This window comes from Apium graveolens, chromosome 7, assembly GCF_009905375.1.
Source record: "Apium graveolens cultivar Ventura chromosome 7, ASM990537v1, whole genome shotgun sequence".
Taxonomy (NCBI): Eukaryota; Viridiplantae; Streptophyta; class Magnoliopsida; order Apiales; family Apiaceae; genus Apium; species Apium graveolens.
In genome coordinates this window covers 43,380,171-43,405,201 of record NC_133653.1, presented here as the reverse complement: position 1 = coordinate 43,405,201, position 25,031 = coordinate 43,380,171, and the positions used below count along the sequence as shown (strand labels likewise).

At 33.4% G+C, this 25,031-nt stretch overlaps 2 protein-coding genes across 3 annotated transcripts; both read left to right on the top strand.

Annotated features, from left to right (window-relative positions):
* The first annotated feature begins 2,235 nt into the window (after nt 1-2,235).
* On the top strand, nt 2,236-9,131 carry LOC141671915 (protein STRUBBELIG-RECEPTOR FAMILY 3-like). 2 transcript variants are annotated; one of them, XM_074478355.1, is made up of 17 exons: nt 2,236-2,342; nt 2,564-2,783; nt 3,027-3,156; nt 3,239-3,310; nt 3,525-3,590; nt 3,705-3,776; nt 3,869-3,940; nt 4,043-4,114; nt 4,207-4,272; nt 4,360-4,425; nt 5,269-5,642; nt 5,755-6,131; nt 6,482-6,753; nt 7,196-7,334; nt 7,868-7,989; nt 8,102-8,258; nt 8,645-9,131. In XM_074478355.1, exons 2-17 carry the CDS (start codon nt 2,699-2,701, stop codon nt 8,738-8,740), a joined length of 2,238 nt encoding a protein of 745 aa, XP_074334456.1. In that variant the 5' UTR covers nt 2,236-2,342; nt 2,564-2,698; the 3' UTR covers nt 8,741-9,131. The 2 variants fall into 2 exon arrangements, with proteins under 2 accessions (XP_074334456.1, XP_074334457.1); XM_074478356.1 differs by having other exon boundaries at nt 2,273-2,460.
* Nucleotides 9,132-9,705: 574 nt separating this feature from the next.
* On the top strand, nt 9,706-24,609 carry LOC141671747 (E3 ubiquitin-protein ligase JMJ24). Its single transcript, XM_074478077.1, has 16 exons — nt 9,706-9,901; nt 10,023-10,103; nt 11,376-11,705; nt 11,813-11,908; nt 12,925-13,064; nt 13,145-13,244; nt 13,370-13,502; nt 13,591-13,645; nt 20,332-21,016; nt 21,172-21,501; nt 21,960-22,382; nt 22,478-22,550; nt 22,700-22,785; nt 23,406-23,525; nt 23,678-23,748; nt 24,056-24,609. The coding sequence occupies exons 3-16, from the start codon at nt 11,376-11,378 to the stop codon at nt 24,147-24,149; spliced, it is 2,736 nt and encodes a 911-aa protein (XP_074334178.1). The 5' UTR covers nt 9,706-9,901; nt 10,023-10,103; the 3' UTR covers nt 24,150-24,609.
* Nucleotides 24,610-25,031: the final 422 nt, after the last annotated feature.

Genomic DNA, 25,031 nt, shown 5'->3' with positions numbered 1-25,031 from the left:
CAATTTAAATTATAATTAACTTTGAATTCTATATTATTCTAATCAATATTAAATTCAACCTCCTATACCATTTTAAATTGTAATTCATAATGTGGTCTATATTATTCAAATTGATATTAAAATCAACTTATTCTACTAATTTAATTTTTATTCAATTAAATTCTAAAATGATCTTTAATATATCAACCGATTTAAATATTATTTATTTTAAAATAATTTACAATTTTCATCCGCGTTAAAATAAAATAATTTTTTTTAACCGAGCTAAAATAAAAAATTAAAATATAAACTAGATATAATTAGTTGGATTTGATTGCTATATTGTGTCTGGAGTTCAAAAAATAATAAATATTATTGATCCGGCTAATAAAATTATATTATTGAATCAAGCTAAAATAAAATAATTATAATATTCATTCAGACTAAAAACACATTATACAATTGATCCGGGTTAAAAAATTATAATAAAACTAAATTAATTAGTTGAATTTGGTCGATGTAATGAACCTCGAGTTAAATCAAAATAATATAAACTATTATTACGAAGATAAAGAGAAGTTAATATCAAAATAAACGGAATTCGTACACTATTCATCTAAACTAACTTAACTTTTTATTAAAAAATTTGTGATCACGCGGAGAAATATCACTAAAAATATATAATTGAATGGGTAACAAATATTTTTCAGATACCTCTTTTAAAAATGTCATTAACATTGATTAATATATATCATTAAATTATGTCATTTAAAAATATTAATTGAACAGATTTAGGAATTAAATTCATATTAATTTTTTTAAAAAAATCTATATTATACTATAATAACCGGAATGAGGTATAATTTGGTTTAACGGTTATCCCTAATTTTGGTTATTAAAAAAATAAATAAATACTGTTATATATCCGTTAAACTAATAAATTGTTAAACTACAAGACATAGTCTATTTATCCTACTAAACTACAAACACAATTTTCCTATTATTAAAAAAATAAATAAATAGTGTTATATATTCGCTAAACTACTAAATTGTTAAATTATTAGACATATTATACTTATCCTCCTAAACTACGATCGCATGTTATTCTATAATTTTAATTATAAATTTAAAATTATAATATATTTATATAAATATTTTAAAATTATAATATGACGAGATAAATAATTTTTTTAAATATTAACAAAAACCCGTGCATCGCACGAGACGAGATAAATAAATTTTTTAAATATTAACGCGAACCCGTGCATTGCACGAGTTTTAAGCTAATATATGTAATATTATAATACTGTGCGAGGCACAGGTTTTAGGCTAGTTGTTATTAATACGGGAAATCATCGCTAAGTTGGTTTCAAACCCTTATCGTTTTCACAAACTTTTGGTTTCACCCCTTTCTAAATCTTACTATAGCTCTAAATATAACATATTTATTTTTTTTATTTCCATATGACTTATAATAATATATGTAATATTTTACCCATTTTTTATTCTTATATATCACATAATTATATTATTTTTATATAAACGGAATCGTATATACGTTGTAATTTATAGATTCATATCTATAGAATTTTATTTTAGCATCAAATGTAAATTTATAAATACATAAAGAATATTTTATTAGAAAAAAATATGCGATCACAAACTATATAAAAACACAAATCCCGCTAATAATAAGAAATTTAATATGTAATTATTTAGTAATGTTCATTTAATATTTTGTTAAATTATCCGTCAATCGTATTGCTTATTACTTGGCTGAAGTTTCGATGTAAATGTTAGTTATGTCTTTTTGAAAAACATATATATAATAACGTGAGTTTGTTGTTATAATAAGATTTGAGTTAATGAAAATTACATATAACTTCAAAAGAATAATTGCAATATTCGTACAATTTTATTTATTATATATATATATATTAATTATAATTTAGAATAAATTTTTATAATTATTATTTAATATTATATTAATATAAGCCCGTGATTCGCACGAATAATCAATAAATAAAAATATGAAAATATTAATGAGGATCTGGTATGATCGAGAAAAAGGAGATATTTCAGAAAAAAATTATTTGTGAAATATACAAAACCAATATCTAGAATCTGCTTTATAGAGCACAACAAGTGAACAGCAAAAGGCAGAAAAGCCCAGCCCAAAAATGAGGCCCTTGAGCCACTCAACGGTCTAATTTAAAAATAATAAATAAATAGCGCCTCCGTTTTAAATCTGGATATATTTGAAATCACAAGCAACTATTTATAAAAGATTTTTCACCTACACATTACACACACAGTTTCAAGATATATATCAAGCAAATATTCTGTCGGCTGCCACCTTTAATGTCTGATCACTCTCCTTCAATTCCTTGTTATTTACTCATCTTTTCGAGTTTCTAATTTTTAATTATTCAACCTAGAGGCTAAATAATACTTTTTTTTATCCAACTACTAGTGTGTTTAGTATGTTACTTTTGCTTTTTGTCAATAACTTTATGAACCCACTAAAAAGTTTTGATTTTGATTAATGGGTTGTTTTTATTTTTCAATTTTATTGTGTGTATAGTGTGTTCAAGTTCAAGACTTCAGCTTTGAGGTTCTTGGTGTAGATTCTTGTACTGGAAAAGTTTGTGCAGAAAGAAATTAGCTGAAAAGATTTGAAATTTAGGGTTTTTGAGTGGCTTTAAGGCTATATTTGAAGATGGGTCAGTTTAATTGGATGCAAGTTTTTGTTGGATTGATGGCAACATTTGTAATTTGTCAGAGTTTTACAGATCCTAGAGATGGTAAGGATTGGTTCAAAATTTAAAGTTTTGTCCTTTATTTTCAAGATTGCTTCTTGATATATGCATATGATTGTGTGTGTGTGTGTGGGAAAATATCTAGTAGTTTGGTTAATAGTTCAAGGCAGTAATTGTTTTGCCTTATCCATAAGATTGGAAATTAGTTTGAAGTGTTATAGTAGTGTGTGAACTGTGAAGGTTATCAAAGTTTTGTTGATTCTCTGCCTGTTGTTTATTCGATTTCAGTTGCAGCTATTAATAATTTATATGGTGCTCTGGGTACACCACCTCTTATTGGATGGGTACAAGCTGGTGGAGACCCGTGTACTGAAGGTTGGCAAGGTGTACAATGTGTTAATGCCAACATCACAGCAATGTATGCATCTTATTTATAAGGATTTAAATTTGATGCCTTTTGGATATGTATCTATAAATTACTTAAGGTTTAAGATTGACAGTGCTTTGAATGGAGCAAATTTGGGCGGTGTACTGGGAGAGAGTTTAGGGGTATTTGCTTCCATCATACAAATGTAAGTATAAATCATTGGTCGCAGGAGTTTGTTTATTTTATATTGTTTGTCCTCGTTGTTTTTCTTATTATCGTGTTATGACTTAGTTGTCTAGTAATTAGGTTGAAGTATTAAAATTTTCCGCTGGCACATCATTATACTAGTAACATTGGTTCATGTCTTTTTTTAATAAGCCGGAAGATAATATACATTTAATGTTTTCTTTTAAATGCAGAGATTTAGGCAATAACCATATTGGGGGAATCATTCCGTCGAATTTGCCAACTACAACAAGGATCTTGTAAGTTTAAACCCTTATAGACAGCTTTTCCCTTAACATTGAACTGTTTAAAGAACTTAGTGTTAAATTCAATTTGTTACTTGCTCTAGGTACTGACTAGTTTGCATATTGTAGGTCTCTTTCAGGTAATCAATTTACTGGAACCATCCCGGAGACCTTTTCCACTTTAGGTCAATTAACAGACATGTAAGAACATTCAGTTTGTCTCAGAGCATTGTACTATTATTTTACTTTACTCAATCTTAATTTATATATATGCACACGAACTCATTTATTAGGTCATTGAGCAACAATCATTTGACGGGAGTTATACCAGATACTTTCCAACAGCTTACAGGGTTAATTAATTTGTATGTATCCTCTTTAGTCCTTTACTTTTAACATGTATACATACTCTAAATTTAAAAGAAGAATACGGTGTTGGAAGTTAGTACTTACAGGTGATGCTGCAGGGATTTGTCTGGCAACAATTTAGAGGGACAACTACCTCCTTCACTTGGGAACTTATTATCACTTACCACATTGTGCGTAATTATCTTAAGCAATAACTATAATTTTATATCCAAGATTATTTAACCCGTGTTTAACTTCATGCATCGCCATGTCTGTATTGCAGTCACTTGCAGGACAATCGTCTTATTGGGACCCTTGATGTTTTGCAAGATCTTCCCTTAATAGACTTGTAATCTATTTCTTCATATGCACACATTATTCTCAGTTATAAATTGTGTGTTGGTAATTTTGAATGCAAAATTTTCTTGTTCCTCAGGGACATTGAGAACAATTTGTTCTCAGGACCCATACCTCCAAAGTTGCTGACTATTCCCAATTTTAGGTAAAGTTGCATAAACTTATTATGTCAATCTGCACTTTCAATCTAAAGCTCTATTTGGCTGGACAGATTAAATTGGGAGAAAATGAAGTAGGTTTTGTACTATTTGTGGGTTACTATATCCTTCTTTTATTTCCTACCAATATAAATTAGATCTCAAACCTAGCAATTTGTCCATTCTCCTTCCTACTCATTTTCTTCTTAAACCTCATCATTTAAAATTTTCTCTCTTTCATCTTTTTCGATCTTCCTTTATTTAACTCTTCCGTCTACATCAATCCAGTTTAATTTTGTTCACAAATTTAGGTTCTATTCCATCCTATTAAAGGATGATTAGTTCTTTAGGTCACTTTGTTATTTGTCATATCCGAAAGCAAATCCACATTACTTATTGGAGTAGAACTTTGCTCTACTTTTTAAGCAGAGTACTGTGAATAAATTGAGAGTATACGAACTACGAAGATACTTTGCAAACAGAGTATATCAAACTTGACGTATTCACATCCTCTGCAAAAGCATATTAACTTGAGATTGGTCATATTGGCGGGCTTTTGCGATAGCAAAGTTAAATTCTTCTTTCTTTTCATAATCTTCTAAAACCTCATCATATAAAATTTGCTCTTTTTCGTCTTTTAAGTCTTCCTTTTTTCAACTCTTCCACTACATCCTTCTATCCACTTTAATTTGTTCACAAATTTTAATTCTACTCTATTTAATTAATGGAGGATTAGTAATGTATGGTAGTGTCGACATATTTCATCTTAGTGTCTAGGTTTAATAGTTGGTAGTGGGGTTTTCATTTATTTTTTAGCAAGGTAGCTAAGTAAGAGTCACATCATTATGCAGAAGAGCAGGAAATCCATTCAACACTACTGTTCTTTCATCACCACCAGCATCGCCTCCTTCAGCACCACCAATTGGCTCTCCACCTTCTGAGCAAGTCCCTAGAATACGACCGAACGAGCCTTCTAATCCAGATAACTCAAGTTCTTCGAAAGGGGAAAACTTTCTGTCAAAAAAAATTGTTTGGATTGTTGTAGCAGGATTGGTGATAGTTATAGTGGTTGCTTTGGGACTTTGCTTTTGCATGTCAAGGTGCTGCAAAGGAAGCCCAGTAACCAAACAAGTTCCTAAGAGGCATGAAATGGACGTCCATGATGTCCCAGAGGAGAAGCCTAGGCACGACACATCATTGCTGAAAACCAGTCGCAATGAGAATGGTATTCTTGATGTCCATATCAATTATCTTTTTCCTGTTTCCACACGCACACAAACACATATTGTAATTTTGTTTTTTAAAGGAAATGGACACCTTTTATTATTTATGCGCAGCCCAAAAAGATGTTGAACCAAAAAAGGAGGTGGCCGCAGTACCTAGGCGATATGAGGCGGCTGCAGTACCTAGGCAAAATGAGGTGGCTGGAGTACCTAGGCATAAAGAGGAGCATGAGATAGATATGCCAGTATCAGATGAATATATTCTACCACCACCACCCCTGCCTCCTCTAAATAATCCTTTTGAGAAGGTGATTATCAGGCCAAATGTTCCCCCAGTGCGATCTAAAAAACAATCTATGGAGAAATTGAGCTCTGTTAGGACATTCTCCATTGCATCTCTTCAACAGTATACAAATAGTTTTTCTCAAGATAATCTTCTCGGAGGTGGAATGCTTGGTACAGTTTATAGAGCAGAGCTTCCTGATGGAAAGGTAATAATTGTTCTTGCTTACCAATGAAACAAGATTTTGAGACACTATCAACGAAGTATCGTGTTAATTGGGTCTGTTGATATTTGGGGCAAAAAGTTGGCTGTTGTGCTAATTGCATACTTTTGTAGTTTTGTTCTAATCTTATTTTAACTTGTGCTTTGTCTGTAAAAGTTACTATACCTTTATGTATTATTAAATTTTCAGACTTTAAACTACAGTGGGAGTAGTAATAGAACATCACTGAATGATAACTTTTGTTTTTAACTAATACCCCCCCACATCTCTCAAATATATATATATATATATGTTTCATGGATCAAATATTTGAGTTTACTTTCTTTGATTTGTAGCTACTGGCTGTAAAGAAACTGGATGGTGCAGCTTCTAAGAAACAGACTGATGAAGATTTTCTCGAGTTTGTCTCTAGAGTCTCGGAACTGCAGCATGTTAACATAGTTCAGCTTGTTGGTTTCTGTTGTGAACATGGACAAAGATTACTTGTTTATGAATATTGTGGCAATGGAACAGTCTATGAAGCACTGCACATAGATGATGAAATTCACAAGAATCTCTCATGGAATGCTAGGGTACGCTTGGCACTTCAATCTGCAAGAGCCCTAGAGTAAGTATCTGAAATAAATCTCAATGCAATATACTAGATTCTCATTTTCTTAGGCTCGAGAGTTTTAAAAGATTGTATGTTTTATTAGTAGTATCTAATTTGATATGAAACTGCAAGAACGGAAAATGAGGGGAAAACAGGGGCCTGTCTGGCTGTCCCCTCTAACACTCTTATAATCACTAGTTTTTGCACATCTAAATATACTGCATTTATGCCACCATTCCATTTCTTGTTATGATTACCGTCCATTACATTTTCTTATTAAGCTCCAATTATTCTTTAATGGTAAGATAACTACATAACTGTACTGTATTGCCATGGAATCTAGTTTTATATCATGTAAATATAAAAGTTTTGGTTGTACATATAAGTCTTACATCTAACATCATTTATATTCCGTATGTTGGAAATTGAGTTGATGTCTTGTTGTTTCGTGACACAGGTATCTGCACGAGATTTGTCAACCACCCATCGTCCACCAGAATTTTACATCTGCCAATGTTCTTCTTGATGATGGGTTTGCAGTATGTGTCTCAGATTGTGGTTTGGCTCCATTGATATCATCTAGTTACGTAACTCAGGTGAATATGACTACAAAACCTTACACCTTTGTAGATTACCCTTTGTTATAGGAATCAGTATTGGGGACATCAATGCTTTCTTTTTTGGCAGTCCTCACTGACGAGTTTTCATACTTGCGTATAAAATATTTTAGGAAGTGTAAATCTTTGTTATGAGTAATCAAAATTTTACAAGTATAATTTTACATCCTCGAACACATCACACATCTGATTTGCTCTAATGTTAGTTTATGGAAAATTTTACCAACTTCAAGGCGTTATGATTTATATCGTGAGATTATATTTGCCTCAGATTTGATGTTAGTCAAAAAGGCACTTTAGTTTAGACCATTCATGAAAAAGACGGAGGCTAATCTTTTAAAAATACGGTTATCAGTTGACTCAATCAACGTATTCATGGAGAAATAACTTCCATTTGTGGGTGTACATATAAGCTTATCTTATCAAGCAGTTATGACAAGTACATATGAATTGAGTCACAAGGTTATAATGAGTCTTGTGTAAAGAACTACTGACAGTTGTCCACATGCCAGTTCCAAGGTTCCGGTTATGGTGCCCCAGAGCTTGAGATGGGAAATTATACATGCCAGAGTGATGTTTACAGCTTTGGAGTTGTTATGTTGGAACTACTTACGGGGAGGAAAGCTTATGACAGGTTATCTCTCTTTTAAACTCTCTATAATCTATCTGTGCATGCAATGTATCAATTATATAGTTGTACCCAAAAGAGTGGAAAATGTTAACAATATGTTCATTATTATCCTTAGGTCGCTCCCTAGAGGGGAGCAATTCCTGGTTAGATGGGCAGCTCCACAGCTGCATGATATTGATGCGTTATCAAGAATGGTTGATCCTTCATTAAAAGGAACTTATCCATCAAAGTCTTTATCTCGTTTGGCTGATATAATATCCCTGTGTGTGCAGGTGAGCTTTTCTTCCGTCTTTGTTCATTCACACTCTTTTTCTGTTTTGTATATTTAATATGTTTGATGGAACAATAAGGAAGCAGTATATACTTTTTGAACTTCCATAGAACACCAAATTATCTAAAAATATTTAGATTGCATGCATAAAGAACCAGTTTGCTTCTTCTTTAGAAATTGTACCTATCTTATACGAAATATTCGTAGTTTTCTTTCCCTATAAAATAAAATTGTACAGCAAGACAATATTATTTTTTCATCTGTGAGGCTTGTTGCATATGATTTTATTCCTTTCAGGGCCAATTTTTGTTTACTTATCTTGTTCATTATCCTTTTTTTTGCATGTCAAGATAATTAATATTTCTGGTCACTTGTCGTGTTTTTTAGCCGGAGCCAGAGTTCAGGCCACCGATGTCCGAAATTGTTGAGGACCTTCAACATATGGTTGGAAGAGCCCGAACAAGGGACAACATTGGAGAATAAATCAGATTAAAAAGAACAAACTACATAGCTAGCTGACGTTTGGTAGAATGCTGTGACTTGGCTTGGCCTCCAAACAAATTTTGTCAGAACAACTTGAATTTAGCATCGTCACTTTCAATTCCGGTTCCAGTTGTGAGTTTCGCAGAGGCTATCAAGCTTTCATGGCCTTGGTGAAAATGTATCTATTCAATTTATTGATTGTTGCTTTGTGTGACAAATTTGTGTACTAGAGTTCTCGTGATGGTGTGATTATAAAATTATTTGTTGATTAGCTAGAACATAACCTATTTCTGGAGTCCAGAATTGTTCATAGGTGCCTAGAATAAGAACATTAATTGCTGTTTTGTTCAATGCAGCTTTGATCAATTGACTAGTTGATGTTTTAGATCAATTTATTTATTCATTCACCTTTTAATTGGGTAAATTTATACAATCAGTCTATTGTTATTAAAGTTAGCACTTAATCTTTATAAAACTTGGTCATTAGTTTTATTGAAAAATAAATGTTATTTACATTTTCCATTAGTAGTAAATACATTATTTTTCATCATCTTCTTCGGATCAAGTAGATCCGAGCAAAAATAAGTAATAATACAATATCTACCGAAAATTCTAAAACACGTATAATACTTGTGCTGAAAAATCACCGTGTTATTAAAAAAAACAAAAAAAAACTAATTAGATGATTATTTCAATAGTTTATCTATGCGTGTTTTGGGGTATAAAATAAAAAAAAATTAAATATTGAAATGAGGAGTTGTTGATTAAAAACTTAAGTACATTTCACATTATATAATAAATACACAATAGAATAATTTCACAGAACTAATTTAGTTAATTTCTTAAAAAAAGCGTTCATATTCATTCCCACCCTAATAATAAAAAACAAAACACACAATAACATTATTTTCACAATTTCCCTCTTAAATATTCCCCATTGCAGATAGAGCAGAAAATACAAACGGCTAAAAAATATACATGACAGGGGTATTAAAGTAAATTAACGATCGTCTTCTTTCCTACGCATCTCTGCAATTACTGCGACACACAGGCTTGTTTCGTATATATACTTCCAAAAACAAAAAAAATACATACAATCAAAACTAAATTCAAATCACAGCTCACGATTTTTGTAATTTTGGGCGTAATTGCTTCTCTAAGGTTTTCTCTTTTACCCTCTCATCAAATTATTACCCCTGTAATTTTCTTATTACTCTTTGTTTTTAATTGATCTAGGGTTTAGTTTGCTGTTTCATTGTTTTTTTTTTAAATTTTTTTACAGTTGATTGTAATGCTAGTTGAATTGAGGTTTGACAACTGAAGTACAGAGAAAGAAGAAAAGCAGAGGATTAACATTTAAGTGGTATGTTTGTGTTGAATTACATGTTTTGTATTTAGTTATGTATTGTTTGTGTTAATTGTGAGGGCACATTGTGTTTTTTGTTGATTTAGGGAAATTGTAATTTTCGGTTTGTTGCTCAGTTGTGAAATTACTCGGTTAATAGTTGATGATTTGTTTACCTTGTTAGTTGTTTTGATTCTGTGTAGATAAAGGTTTCGGTTTCGGTTTTTTTAGTATAAATAGAAGTTGCGGATTGATAATTAGAAAGTGATGTGACCAAGGATTATGAGAGGTGATCTTTTGATGTGAAAAGAGAAAGAAGAGGAGAAGAGTGCACCTAATTTTTAAAGCATTTAGCGAAATCATGTTTAAATTGTGTTTTATGGTTAATTTTTGGGTAATTAGTTTACTTAGTGTCCTTTTCAACATCACTGTACTAAATAATTCTGAGGGTTAGGAGGGTTCAAACTCAAGCGCCTTGATTTTATATTTAACACTCCAGTTCTAATTTGTGGCACCTGGATAGGTTTCATGTTTGACACTTTGTAGTTTGTACCCAGGTTAGATAATGTAGTAATGAGTACACACCGTCATAATATATTAGTGTAATGTAATTAATCTGATGTCTTTGTACCTATTTAATAAGCCAACATGGAAAAAACCTTTTCCTTGGAATTGGAGTGTGGTTGAAATCTCCTTGGACTTAAAGTAGGGGTGAAATCTGAGTACATGTTACCTCCCCAATCCTACTTCTGAGTAGGATAAATCTGGATTTTTTTTTCACACACTCATGATACCTAGGAAGTAGGGGATACTTGAGTTGCCTAAAGCACCCCTATATTGGATACATGGGAATACTCGGATGATTGGGGTATTGGATACTCACACAACACCAACTATAATTTTTTTTTTTTACAATTTGTAATTGAGTGAAAGGTACCGATGATATGTTCATTACTGCGAAAAGAAGAGTTTTAACTTGTATTCTAGTGTTTTGGATGTTTAGGTTATGCATTTGATTGGATTCGCATAAAGTTCTTAGTTTTGTTGATAATTTTTGTCATTAATAACATTATGCATATAATTAACATATTATTATATATGCCTTATACCCTCGCACCCAAATTCGTAGGCACCTGTATTTTCGCCTCTTAGCATGATAATAGTACAAGAGATGGGGACAGTCTTCAAGTAAAAATATATAGAAAAGCCATGATTATTTGGATCACTAAATTCAGGTTGATTCCCTTTATTATTTTTATGTTCGTAGTTTTAATTCTTAGATAATAATAGATGGACTATGCTCGATCATCTCCTGGAAATGGTGATGATGCTTCTGGGATTCCTGATGATTTGAGGTGTAAGAGGTCAGATGGGAAGCAATGGAGATGCACTGCCTTGTCCATGCCGGATAAGACAGTTTGTGAAAAGCACTACATTCAAGCGAAGAAGAGGGCTGCAAATTCTGCCATGAGGGCCAGCATGAAAAAAGCCAAAAGAAATTCTCTAGGTGAAAGTGATGTCTACTTGGAGAGTAAGAGTGATGACATGGATTCACCATTTTTGAGTTCAAAACATGGAGATTATTCTGGTGCAATCTCTGGGAGAAAGTATAATGATAAGGTATAAAACAATTGGATTAGTTATTTGCTGAATTAACTTTTATGGACGATCTGTCTTTTAATATTCTTTTTGTGTCAAATAATAACACGGGAATAGTTTTTGAACAGCATGAGGAGAATTATAGGTCATATGGCACACCTCTTTCAGCTATGGAGTCATCTAGAAGTAGATCAGAAAAGAACTTCGAAGATAGTCCTACATTGGTTAGTTCAACTGTGACTCTAGCTTTGTTTATGTCTGTTTTAGCCTTGTCATTACTGCTTTCATATGAAAGCTAAAAAAGCGCAAATGCTTATTACGGAGAATCTAGATGTATTTGACATGGGAGCTGGAATGAACTGTCAAAAATATTGACCAAGGAGTGAGTGCTAAACAGTGTCTATGAACACATTCCGTGACAGTGTGGAACAGGAAATGGGTGGGAAAGTGGCAGTAGTGTGCTTCCAGAAAAAGTATTTGTTTCTCTTTCCAATAAAAATATTTCAGCCGGTATCTAGTTTCTTGCTTAATACTGGTCTTATATTTGTTCTTTCATTTCACCGTAATTTTTGGTCTTATATTTGTTCTTTCATTTCAGCGTAATTTTTTATCTTTTGTTCTTTCAATTGTTTATTTGATCTGATTTTTGAATTCACCTAGCAATAATATCACTTCCAACATACCTCTGTGTTTCTAATATCATAAGGAAAAGGTGGGAACTATGTATTTACCTCTATTTACATTTTGGTAAATAATTGCACTCATAATTCTGTTATGATCCCTTAAGATGAATTCGATCAGTTCAGAAGACCTTCCATGTTCAGCGACATGGATTATAATATCTAATTGAAGTCAATTAGGTGCGAGCTACTGGAGTGTTAATAGGTTGAGGCAGAACCTTGAAATATGGCTTTAAGGCTCAAAACAAAGGAATTAAGAATGGCCAGTTAAGATAAGCTGGATGTTATAATTTCAGACCCGTACTAAGTTGGACAGGCTTGCAGCACTTGCCTAATAATGTGGGCCTAAGTCGTGTAATCATTGAGTTCTTCAAAAATTTGAAATTGTAATGTAGGCTTGATATTCTTTAAAGTAAGTATTTAACTGTCCTTTTGGGGCTGATACAGTACTTTCCAAGCTTGTGGTAGCCTTAAAATAGGAGCAAACTAGCATTTCGAGGCATCTTCTTCTACTTAGATGAGTCTATTTTTCTTGCCTAAATGAGCCCTTCTCTTCTTAGGAGTCCTATGATGGAAGCTCAGATTCATCTGATGATACTGTGGGTCAAATTTGCCATCAGTGTCGGCAAAATGACAGAGAAGTTATCTGGTGCCTCAAATGTGATAGGAGAGGATACTGTGGCAGTTGCATCTCAACTTGGTAAGTATATTTAATCAATAAAATATAAATTTGTTTCCTGTTCTGAAAATTTATATGACACTGACTTCTCTCTAAAATAGGTATTCAGACGTCACTTATGAAGATATCCAGAGTGGATGCCCTGCATGTCGCGGAACTTGTAACTGTAAGGCGTGCTTAAGGAATGACAATTTAATCAAGGTATGTAGTATTTGCTAATCGCTTCTGCTGTTACAGCTAATCGCTTCTGCCATTACAGTTAATTTCGAGTACATATTAATTTTCTGCAATGAGTTTTTAGTGATCACAATTGTTATCCATTTCAGGTTAAGATTCGTGAGATACCTATCAAAGAGAAGTTGGAGTATATATATTGTCTCTTGTCTTCGGTGCTTCCTGTAGCTAAGAGGATACACCGTGAACAATGTTCTGAGGTAGAATTCGAAAGAAGGCTTCGAGGTGACTTGCTGATAAAGTTCTTTTGGAGTTTTAGCATTGCAGTATATGATGTCAGCATGATCTCACTTTCTCTCTACCTATTCTCCAGGAAACGAGATAGATCTTCCCAGAATGAAACTGAATGCAGATGAGCAAATGTGCTGGTATTTTTGCCTGCTCTAATTTTCTGTATATAATATTCTAAGTGATTCACTAATGTATTCCCACCATCTGCTATTACATCTACATCTATAATTCTATATCTATCTATATTATCAGTAATACCGCAGCATGGGGTTTGATGAGCAAATTTAATCATGTCAAATAATCATTTTGCCCCTCCTTAATTATTACCTTTTTGTATGTTATACGTATTGATGTATATTAATAGTTCTGTAATTAAGATACGTATGTAATGTATGTGATTTAGATTACTTTTTATTTTTATTTTTTATTTTACATTAGATAATATTAGGGTTAAATGGTGTTTTAGTCACTCAAATGATTAGAAACTTGAAATTGGGTCATCAAACTGAAAGAGCTTTCAATCAGATTATTGTACTCTTTAAAATTTAATTCAGGTCACTGGTTGTTACATTTCGTTAGAAACTAGACGGAAAATTGACTAAGTTTGGTGAGTTGGCTTGAATAAATCCCCCGTGACATGTACAGTCAGCTAAAGCGGCGTTTGGTCTCTCAACTGACTAGAAACTTGCAATTGGGTCATCAAACTCAAAAAACTTTCATTCAGGTCACTGACCATAAAATCCGTTAAAAACTGATAAGAAACCGGACTGAAAGTTCTCCTATTATAGTCTTAAGAGTTCTCCTACAACAGTTCTTTTCTCTTTTAAAAAATTCCCAAACAAATACAACAAATACACACACATTAACATCAATGGTTTCAGTCACAAAAACTTGATCCTTGTTAATCTCTTTTCATTCTATATATCTTTAGGCCGTTTTAGAAAAGCGAATCAAAATTATAATCAAGAATCTGACGGGCTTTTTCGAAATGGCCTAAAGATATGTAGAATGACGAGAGATTAATAAGAATGAAGTTTTTGTGACTGAAACCATTGATAATGTGTGTGTATTTGTTGTAAAGAGGTGTTGTTGGAGAGCTTTTGAGGCTGTTGGCTCTTAGTCCGATTTTTTTCCGACTTTTGACGGATCTAAGCAATGACCTGAACTGAATTTAATGACCCAATTGTAAGTTTCTAGTCAGTTAAGTGACCAAACGCCGCTTCAACTAACTGTACATGTCATGGAAGCCAACTGACCAAACTTAGTCAACTTTCCATTTTTAACGGAATGATGGCCAGTGACCTGAATGGAAATTTTAAAGAGTACAATGATTTGATTGAAAGTTTTTCCGTTTGATGATCTGATTGCAAGTTTATAGTAAGTTGAGTGATCAAAACGCAATTTAACTCGATGATATTATAAACATCGAGTGACTTCCTAATTATTACATATCTCATATTTATTAATGTATACTAATTGTTTTGTTATTAATATAGGTATGTATATTTACATATATATTATGTCAAATAATTTTAAATATAAAGCTATTACAAATACGGACATGCATACATTGATATTTTTGTGTATTATTTTAATTTTCAGTGATGCATGCAAAAATTAAATGTATTTGTTTTGAATTTATGTTTACAATAATAGATGATATAATATCATTTACGGAATTGGTGAAACAAAAATAAGTTAGTTTTGTAAATTCAGAAAATGTACTTGCGCTTACTTCAATAAAGAAAACTTCTTTACAACTCTATTTTATAAAATTACGATTACTTTAGTTATAAACAATCATTAACTGTCAAAAGTTTAAAAATTCATAAAGTTTATAATTATTTTAGACTGCTATACCTTAGTTATACATGACATGATTCAGGAGGCTTTTTTTACAGATGGAAATAGATTTTCTTATTTAAATATGAACTTCTTGTAATTTGTATAGTTGTTAGTTGTCCTAACGTCAATTAACCCAGGCCTTAAACAACCAGATGATCACATCTTAAAGGTTATGAAATACGCACAAGGGCCAACAGTAAATCGGTATAATGTTTTAAGGCTTTTAATTTTAAATGTCAACTCAGGTGCTGAACTACCTAAAAAAATGAGAACTGACATGTAAACCTAAAACCAAGATAATCTTGACAAAATGATCAATGAATTACGAATGAAAATGATTAAGAGAGAAATCTATGAACAATCTTTTTTGAGTTGATTTTTTTTCTCTCAACAGCTTTAAACATTTTCTTACCACCCAATAACTTCATTTTTATATATATTTTCTAATATTTTACATGGAAAGCAGAAAATAGTTGTTACATTTACGTTGTGAAATTGCATATTAAAATACACAGTATGTCCCGATTTTATATTAAAACATGTTTCTGCTTCACTGACATACCCGTATATCGGTATATGTTTGTTTATGCTTTCCGGGAAAAAACATAACGTATATGTCAGTTTGTGCCAAATTGATAACAATTAGGTGAAATAATTATGTTTGGAAAACATGATCACAAAACTAGATTATTTTGTATTTAAGTGCTATAAAGTTGTGAGAAAAATATCAAATATTTAATGTTTATAAATACTATATACATAGTTTACACATATTATCTAATCTCAAATATTGAACATATTTTACACATGTATGTATAAAAATAAAAAAATCTATAGAATTTGAATATGACCGGATTGTAATTTAAGCGAGGCATTCATATTTTATCACCACCAAATTAGATCATTTTATCCAAAATACACATGCAAAAATAATATGATATACAGATGTAGAGTGTGTTTGGTATTGCTGTTGCAGACAGCAACTGAATAGCAGTTAAAACTGTTTGGTAAAATTGAAAAGCGGCTTTTCCGAAAAGTGCTTTTGACCTTTTTTTTTACCTAAAAGCTGTTGTTAGAGAAAGCAAGTCCCCCATGCTTTTGGAAAAAGTTGCTTTTCAACTTTTGCGAGAAGCATTTGATAATTTCATCATCAAACCTCACCAAAAGCATTATTATTTTTATTTTTTTACATCAAAACATATACATATCAAAAATATTACCAAACACTCATATGATTTTTATAACAACACTTTTTTTACCGGCTCTTTTTCTAACAACAATTTTTAACTGCAATCCCAAACAGAGGCATAGTATGTTTATAAAATCTTTAATTTGTGGTGTGATTGTTTGTAACTCCTCTAAAATAAATCATGGATCACAAAATACTAATACCCGAGACATACTAATACCTGAGACAATACTTTTCACATTCGATGTTAAACCTATACTTTAAATTATGGTTGTCACGGCGCTCGACTAGTCGCGACTAGTCGACGACTAGTCAAGCAATTGAGATCTGGCAGTCGACTGAACATGTCGACTTGAGAAAAATGCATATTTCGGGCGACTGGTCGACTGACTCGTCGATTGGGCGACCTGTTGGGTCGAATGGCCAACTAGTCGGGTTGACCGGTCGTTATGGGCCTCCAACTGGTTTATTTTAATGACCCAAACCTGGCCCAAATTCTTTTTAGCCCAATATCTGAACCCTGATTTCTAATATAACAAAAAAACGATGCTGCTCAACACCAACAACTTATTATGCATACAGATTATGTATGTATATACATACAAATTTTCAGTTGATTTTTTTATAACTATACATACAGATTATGTATGTATATATATATATACGAATTTGTATGTATATTTGTCATGTTTCGATTTATGGGCTCTGTTTTCAGTTTATTCTTGAAGTAATAAACTTATTTTTGTTTTCAGTTGATGTTTTAAGCTTTATAAGTTTAGTTGCGGCTTATCAGTCTATCATACATCATTTCGTGTTAATAGTCACTTGCATATTACAAAACCATTATTTTGCTTTGTTGTTATCATTTTCCACTTATCCATGCATTCTCTTAAGTATTTGGATCCTAAAATTCTAAAGTACAACAATAAGTTAGCTTTTAGAAACTTCAATTACACAATATATTTATTATATATAATTTTAGTAATATATTATTATTTTTTCGACTAGTATACGACTAGTTGGTGCAGGACAAGAATTGAAAAACAACGATTTATTAAGCAAGATCGATAATAAGGGAAAAAGCGATGAATTATACGATTCCCAAGAATAATTAATCAATATTATTCTCAAGAAATTGTATAATCAAAGCTAAGTAATAGTGTGGGGGATTACATTACTTAAATAGACTATAAGACCTTAGTTTTAAACCTAATGGACCAACTGTAAACATTTGGGTTTTATTGTAAATAAACTACTTATTTAATAAACTCCCAACCCCACGTATAAAACATATAGATAAATACATTATTTATCTCGACTCTAAAAAAATATAAATTACTTAATAACATATAAATTAATTGATTATTTCCGTTCCTCGTCATTCTCCCCTTGTTGGAGAAAACTCGACCACGAGTTTTGTAGAAGTCAAGAACCATGCAAGGATGAGATGGAACCAAGATGAACTTCATGGTCTTCTGGAAAAACGGAGGCGCGAATAACTTTGAAAATTGACAAACAAGTGAAGGAAGCCTAGGCAAGTAGTCCGGAATGATGAAGTCGATATGCTCAACCTCAATAATATCATCATCTACTTTATGATACCCAAAAGTTTGAAAGCAATCTGGTTGTGGCTTGGTTTCTTCCACTTGCTCCTCACAAGCAACCTCTAAATGCTCAACTTGTTTAAACTCCTCGACTGAATCTTCCGTAAGTTTTTTAACCTCCTCAATTGAATCTTCCATATCAGCTTCTTCAATATGCTCAACTTTCATCTCTTCTTTAAACATCTTCTCATTTTCCAAATGTAAAAGACGTTCATCCTGAGATGTGAGAGTCTCAAAAGCCCTATGTACTTCCACCTTTGCACGCTTGTAATTTTCATCTGCAAGGTTGCATCTTTCTTTTCTCAACCTTTCTTTCCTCAACTCAATTTCGTACCTCTTTTCCAATCTTTTAAGTTCATCAAGTTGGTTATTCAACTCCTTAACCTTAAGTATATATTGAAGTAACCAATGGTCACGATGACAAACATAGGCTTCATAATAGAATTCATCATATTCACGCTCAAGACAATAGATATTATCTTCCACAATATCAGTTTTTTGTTTAATGTACGAAGACATGTTCTAAGACATAAAACAAATGCCAATTCTCTGAAGTTTAGGGGCTGAACATTAAGTACTTTGAAGTTCAGGGACTGATCTGAATATTCTGCAAAGTTCAGGGACTGATCTGAATATTCTGCAAAGTTCAGGGGCTGCTACGTAGTTTACGTGACTTCACGGACTGGATTAATCTTTCTGTAAACTCTCGGGTACTAAACTGCAGTTTATGAATAATATATATTCCATTGGGTTTCCAGGTGACAAAACGATGGAGTTTTAATGGGCTGGCTACAGGATATGGGCGGGGTTTTGTGGTAATGATTGGACTGTCAGAGTACCGGGCATCTAATACATATGCGTTATTAGAACATAAACGCATAATCAGGAGATATAAATACACCAAATATGTATATTACCAGCCTCACGTTTAATTCAGAAAAAGTTATGAAGCTCCACTGGAAAGGTTATCCAATCTGATTCTGATTATGTTCTTTACTTCCACAATCTGATCCTTCTTTCCACTTGTCCGATGATGACTGTTTAGAGAAGTAGTTGGTGTGCTTGCGGGTTTGGGTTGGCTATTAGGGTTCTGATTTGGGGATTAGGGTTCTTGCATACGGGTCGGGTCGGGTTCGCAATTATGGGTTTAGAGTTTGGGGATTTAGGGATTTGTATTTGGGTAATGGACGTGTAGGGTAGCAGCGGTGAATAGGTGGATGAACAGCAGCTGTATGGTGGCTGTGGGATGGTGGTTGACTAGTGGTAAGGGTGGCGAACAGCAAACACGTGACTGTGAACAGTAAAAACGGATGTGAACAGTAAAAACAGTGATCGATGAACACTAAAACCTCGGGAATTCGGCTCTGATACCAATTTGATGCAGGACAAGAATTGAAAAGCAACGATTTTATTAAGCAAGATCGATAATAAGAGAACAAGCGATGAATTATACGATTCCCAAGAATAATTAATCAATGTTATTCTCAAGAAATTGTGTAAATAAAGCTAAGTAATAATGTGGGGGATTACATTACTTATATATAGACTATAAAACCTTAGTATTAAACCTAATGGACCAAGGCTCGTAAACATTTGGGCTTTATTGTAAATAAACTACTAATTTAAGAAACTCCTAAACAAATATAAACTACTTAATAACATATAAAATAATTGATTATTTCCGTTCCTCATCACTAGTCGTCTAGCCCGAGGTTCATCGACTCGCCTCGATGTAAGTCGTGACAACCATGCTTTAAATATTACTTTTGTAGTAGAAATAAGTTCAAATTTACATGAAGATAATAAATAAACTTTCATGTGTACAAGTATAACACTTCGAACAAGTTAGGGAATGATCGGCATCAAAAGATGAACTTCTGCAAACATTAAGTGTCTCGTAACTCATTCATGGCAACATGCAAACACACCAAATACAACCAATAACTAATTGATATCTAGAATATGCATGTGCCTTGCACAGATACAGAGCTAGTACTTTTTCATTTGATAACATTGATTCTCAGAACCATTATAGTACAATTACCTGGTATTTTCGTTATTTGTATTTGCAGAGCTGAGGAGAAGTAATATGTGATCTACTACCTTACTTAAGCATGTTTAAATTAAAGATGCGGCTTTCTAATACGAGAATGAACTTGATTTGTTTTAAAAAAAATTCTTGCAGTGATCTTTGTAGGAGTCCTATTATTGATTATCATCGACACTGCATGAATTGCTCATATGATGTATGCCTTGGCTGCTGCCAAGATCTTAGAGATTTATCTAAAGTTGATACCAAAGTAAAGGTAGAAGATGGGACAACAGGGAGAAACAGTGATAAGGAAGCTATGGCCATGTCTGAGCAACTCAAACCTTCCAGAAATAGACTGGTTGATAGATTTTCTGACTGGAGAGCCAACATTGATGGCAGTATACCATGCCGCCCAAAAGAGTATGGAGGCTGTGGTTGCTCATCCTTAACATTAAAACGCATATTTAAGATGAATTGGGTTGCGAAATTGGTGAAGAATGTCGAAGAAATGGTTAATGGCTGCAAGATACATGATACTACAAGTCCAGAAGAAGCTGAACATAAAACTAGACTTTGCCAGTTTGCTCACAGAGAAGATGAGAAAGATAATTATTTGTACTGTCCATCATCTAAGGATGTTAGAGCGGAAGGGATTGGGGACTTCAGGAAACATTGGATCAGAGGTGAACCTGTTATCATAAAGGAGGTAATAGATATCTCATCAATGCCGAATTGGGATCCGGTGGTTATATATAGAGGAATTCAAGTGACAGCAGAAGAGAAAACGAAAGATGTAAGCAAAGATGTGAAGGCTCTAGACTGTATGGAGTGGTCAGAGGTAGGATTTAACAAATTTTAATCAGTGCATACAGTTTCTGTATCGTCTAGAGTTCTCTGACTTCCTTTTTAGGTGTTCTATAAATCCTAAAAATGATTTACTACTGCACCCCGATGTTCTAACGATGGATGCGCTTGTATGTTATGTTATTACAGGTTGATATTGAACTTGGTCAGTTTATCAAAGGATATCATGAGGGTCGTTTTCATGAAAATGGCCGTCCACAAATGTTGAAGTTAAAGAACTGGCCCTCTCCAAGTTCTTTGGATGAGTTCTTACTGTACCAGAGACCTGAAATTATCAACGATCTTCCTTTGCTAGAGTATATTCATTCCAAGTGGGGTCTACTTAATGTAGCTGCAAAACTGCCACATTATTTTTTGCAGAATGACGTGGGACCTAAAATTTTCATATCATATGGGACATCTGAGGAACTTGATCGCGGTGACTCAGTGAACAATCTCCGTTTCAATCTGAGGGACATGGTGAGCTCCCTGTATTTTGTTTCTTACTGTCATTAATTAAAAATGTAAACGAGACGATAAAAGGAGTGAAGGGCCTTTTTTGTTGTATTAGTCAATACCAGTAGATTATATAATATGCATGAAGTATGTGACCAGTTAGTAGTTCATATACTAACTATAAAGACAATAGCAATTGTACAGCTATTTCGTAGATTAATTGAACTGGTAGCATTTCACAAAGGAAAGAGCTGGCCAACCTCTTTAGGTGGTTTCTTACTTTCTTATATATCTTCTTGAATTCGGAAACTTTTGGTCATGGACTAGTAATGGTTGTTCAGATTCTTTCTTTACTTTGATTTATTGTTATTTAACTTGTAAACTAGTTAAACCTATAATATTTTAATCCACTAGATTGCCCAAATTTTTCTTCTTATGTGCACTCCAGATATGGTCATGATTTCAGATGTCATTTTATGCAGGTATACCTGCTCGTGCATAATTGTGAAGTGAAGCTCAAGGGGTTGGAAAAGACCGCTGTTGAGCCTATGCAAAACGACTTTAAGGAACCTGATGCACATAAGTTGACCAATGATCCACCACTTACTTTAAGCAATGACGGATCACCCAAATTATCACTCGGGGAACATGAAAAACAAGAAGAGCAGGAGGGCCATTTGGATTTAGTTAAGGAAGAAGCAACAGATAATGTTGCTGTTTCTATGGCTGAAAAGGAACTTGTTAGTTGTGAAGACTTGAACGGAGATACCAAGAACTTCTCTGGAGAGAGTCGTCCAGGAGCTATTTGGGATGTCTTCAGGCGACAGGATGTTCCAAAGCTGCTTGAGTTTTTGAAAGTCCATTCGAAGGAATTTGGAAGACCAGATGAGTTGACATACGATTCTGTATGTTTCTTGCTTCGGTAATTGGATTATGTCTTTTAGTTGATCTTTCCTCATCAGTTTCATTGACATTGTTACTCCACTGTTTTAATCTTTAGGTTCCCCAGCCACTTTACGATGGAGTGATATACTTGAAAAGTCATCATAAAAGAAAGTTGAAGGAAGAACTAGGTGCATATATTCTTTCGATTGGTTCTGGGGCCCAGGAATTTCACCAACAAAGGCTATATATTATGAAACAAAAATGATATATTTACCAACTTTAATATTCGTTTTTGTTCTTAGCTATGATAATATTTAATCATTGTTTTTTCTCTCAGGAGTAGAGCCATGGTCATTTGAGCAGCATCTAGGGCAAGCCGTATTCCTCCCTGCTGGTTGTCCTTTCCAAGTGCGAAATCTTCAGGTCAGTCATCCTCATCTACGTAAAGCGACCCAGAACTAATTTTAGAAGACAGAAGGCGATGGTTAAATGATTTGAAGTATGTTCGACAGAATTTCTGTTAAGTGTTATCCACAGTGAGACCTGAAAAATATTGTAGGACTTCGGTATGCTTGTAGTCTGCATTTCCCTTTCCATTAGCAATAATCTGTATTGTTTGATATCTTTACTCTCAGGAAACTCAGGATTGCAAATTATGACTCTGTTAATTGGAATAGTATTTCTTTTTCAATCGATTGCATCCGTAGCAACTTTTGCACTGTTTTGAAAAGTTACTTGTTTTAGTTAAACACACTCACATACCCACCTTGTCCTTTGAAGGTTCAAACCCTCGAAATCCCATAGAGAGAGCGAGGGAGATACTGTTATTTTAATTACCTAATTGTTGGATTCTCTGTGCTGGTTTCATCTTAAGAAATATGTGTTTTTTGAGGAATTTTTCAACCGTTTACGTTTTAAACATCCAGGAGATCAGTAGGCTCCAGCACCCATATCTGCTCTCTAAATGATGCACGAAAACAGTGTAAAGTTGAATATCTGCATGAGAGTTGATGAGTTGTACTTTTTTTCATTTTATTCTGCAGTCTACAGTTCAATTAGGCCTTGATTTTCTTTGGCCCGAGAGTCTCAAGGAGGCAACAAGACTTGCTGAAGACATCCGTGGTCTTCCTAATGATCACAATGCCAAGCAGCATATATTGGAGGTAAGCTTAACCAGTAACCTATCTACCATCTTCCTCAAATGACCTCCTCTACATTCTCTCTTTCATTCTTAATACGCGCTTCCTCTGTGCGGCTGTTAAGAACCCATTCTTATTTCAATATTTTTTAAAATTCATAGTCGTTCTTGATGCAGGTGGGAAAGATATCACTCTATGCAGCTAGTTCAGCCATCAAGGAAGTACAAAAGTTGGTACTTGATCCAAAGTAAGTAAATAAAGCTCCCTCCCTTTCCGTCTCCCCCCATCCCCCTCCCCCCTCTGTGTGTGCGTGTGTTGTTCTGGTTGAGTTAATGTGGCTTATTTGTCAGTTAACTTTACTTCGGGAATTTTTTAAGCTGGTACTATATGTGAATAATGTCTCTATGTGTTCGAATTGCAAGCTTTCTGCTCATTTAATTATTATTCTGCCATTGTAGATTTGAAGTGCACTAACTATGTGTAAATCTCAAAAAAAGATCCTCTTGTTTTGTATATTTTCTTTTAATTCTAGTGTCTTTTTCTTGGTCTTTTAGGGTTGGTGCAGATATTGGATTTGAGGATCCCAACCTAACTGCACTGGTTTCAGAAAACCTGGATAAGGTGATTAAACGAAGACAAGTAGCTTGAGTTCGACAATGCAGCAAGAACACACAAGATCCTTTATGTATTTTAGAGTTTTTTTTAAAGAACGACTCCCAGAATCTATATGGAGAGTTACATTCAATTCAGAGGATAACAATGCCATTTCTCTTCACCACTAGTCTGGAGCGTGGAGGGCATGGATGTTACCACTTGCACTAAGCTCAGGCAGAAGAATGACATACTTCCCCGTCGAGCAATGGGTACAATTGTAAAAGCAGCTGTTAATACGTCAATATGTATTTTTACCGAAAAACTGTATTTGCTCAATTAAAACTACCATTCCCTAGCACAGTGGTGGTTGTATATTAGTAAAATCAAGCCAAATATGTCTTTGCCCAGTGAATTATCAATATAACAAAGTATTATTGTACTTGCTTGAATGGAAAACGATGTCCGGAGACCATGCATCTGGCTGTGAAGTATTGAAATATGAATTTGTTTAATATATTTTAGCTCAAAGCAAGTCCATTACGGGACATGCAGCTGAGAGAGCCTAATAAGTGTGCTTATGCGCAGCAAGGAGATCTGTAGTCTGAGTTTTGAATTTCTGTGGTATGCACATTGCGCAAGGTTTTTACCTGCAACATTTCTGCACTGTGTATTACAATAGCAGACGCATGTTTCTTAAACTGTCTCCAATAGCTATATCTTACTTATATGTGCTGCTACTATATCTTCAAGATACTATGATTGGGAAACTAAGACAAAGTGTTAACATTTCAAAATAACACAAAAGAGATTAATATTTTATGGGACTCTATGTAAGTATGAGGGCCGAGAGATCCATATCATTCCAGATAAAAGAACTAATAATAAATTGGTAACTAAGCATTTTAAAACCCGTTACAAAGAACACCAAATTATCCT

Excerpts from the sequence above, each read along its gene's own strand:
- LOC141671915 (XM_074478355.1), top strand. The coding sequence starts at position 2,699 with ATGGGTCAGTTTAATTGGATGCAAGTTTTTGTTGGATTGATGGCAACA. Across the intron at positions 6,132-6,481 it reads CAGAGCTTCCTGATGGAAAG|CTACTGGCTGTAAAGAAACT; the intron begins GTAATAATTGTT and ends TTTGATTTGTAG. Across the intron at positions 7,335-7,867 it reads CATCTAGTTACGTAACTCAG|TTCCAAGGTTCCGGTTATGG; the intron begins GTGAATATGACT and ends TCCACATGCCAG.
- LOC141671747 (XM_074478077.1), top strand. The coding sequence starts at position 11,376 with ATGGACTATGCTCGATCATCTCCTGGAAATGGTGATGATGCTTCTGGG. Across the intron at positions 13,245-13,369 it reads GGAATGACAATTTAATCAAG|GTTAAGATTCGTGAGATACC; the intron begins GTATGTAGTATT and ends TATCCATTTCAG. Across the intron at positions 23,749-24,055 it reads AAGTTGGTACTTGATCCAAA|GGTTGGTGCAGATATTGGAT; the intron begins GTAAGTAAATAA and ends TTGGTCTTTTAG.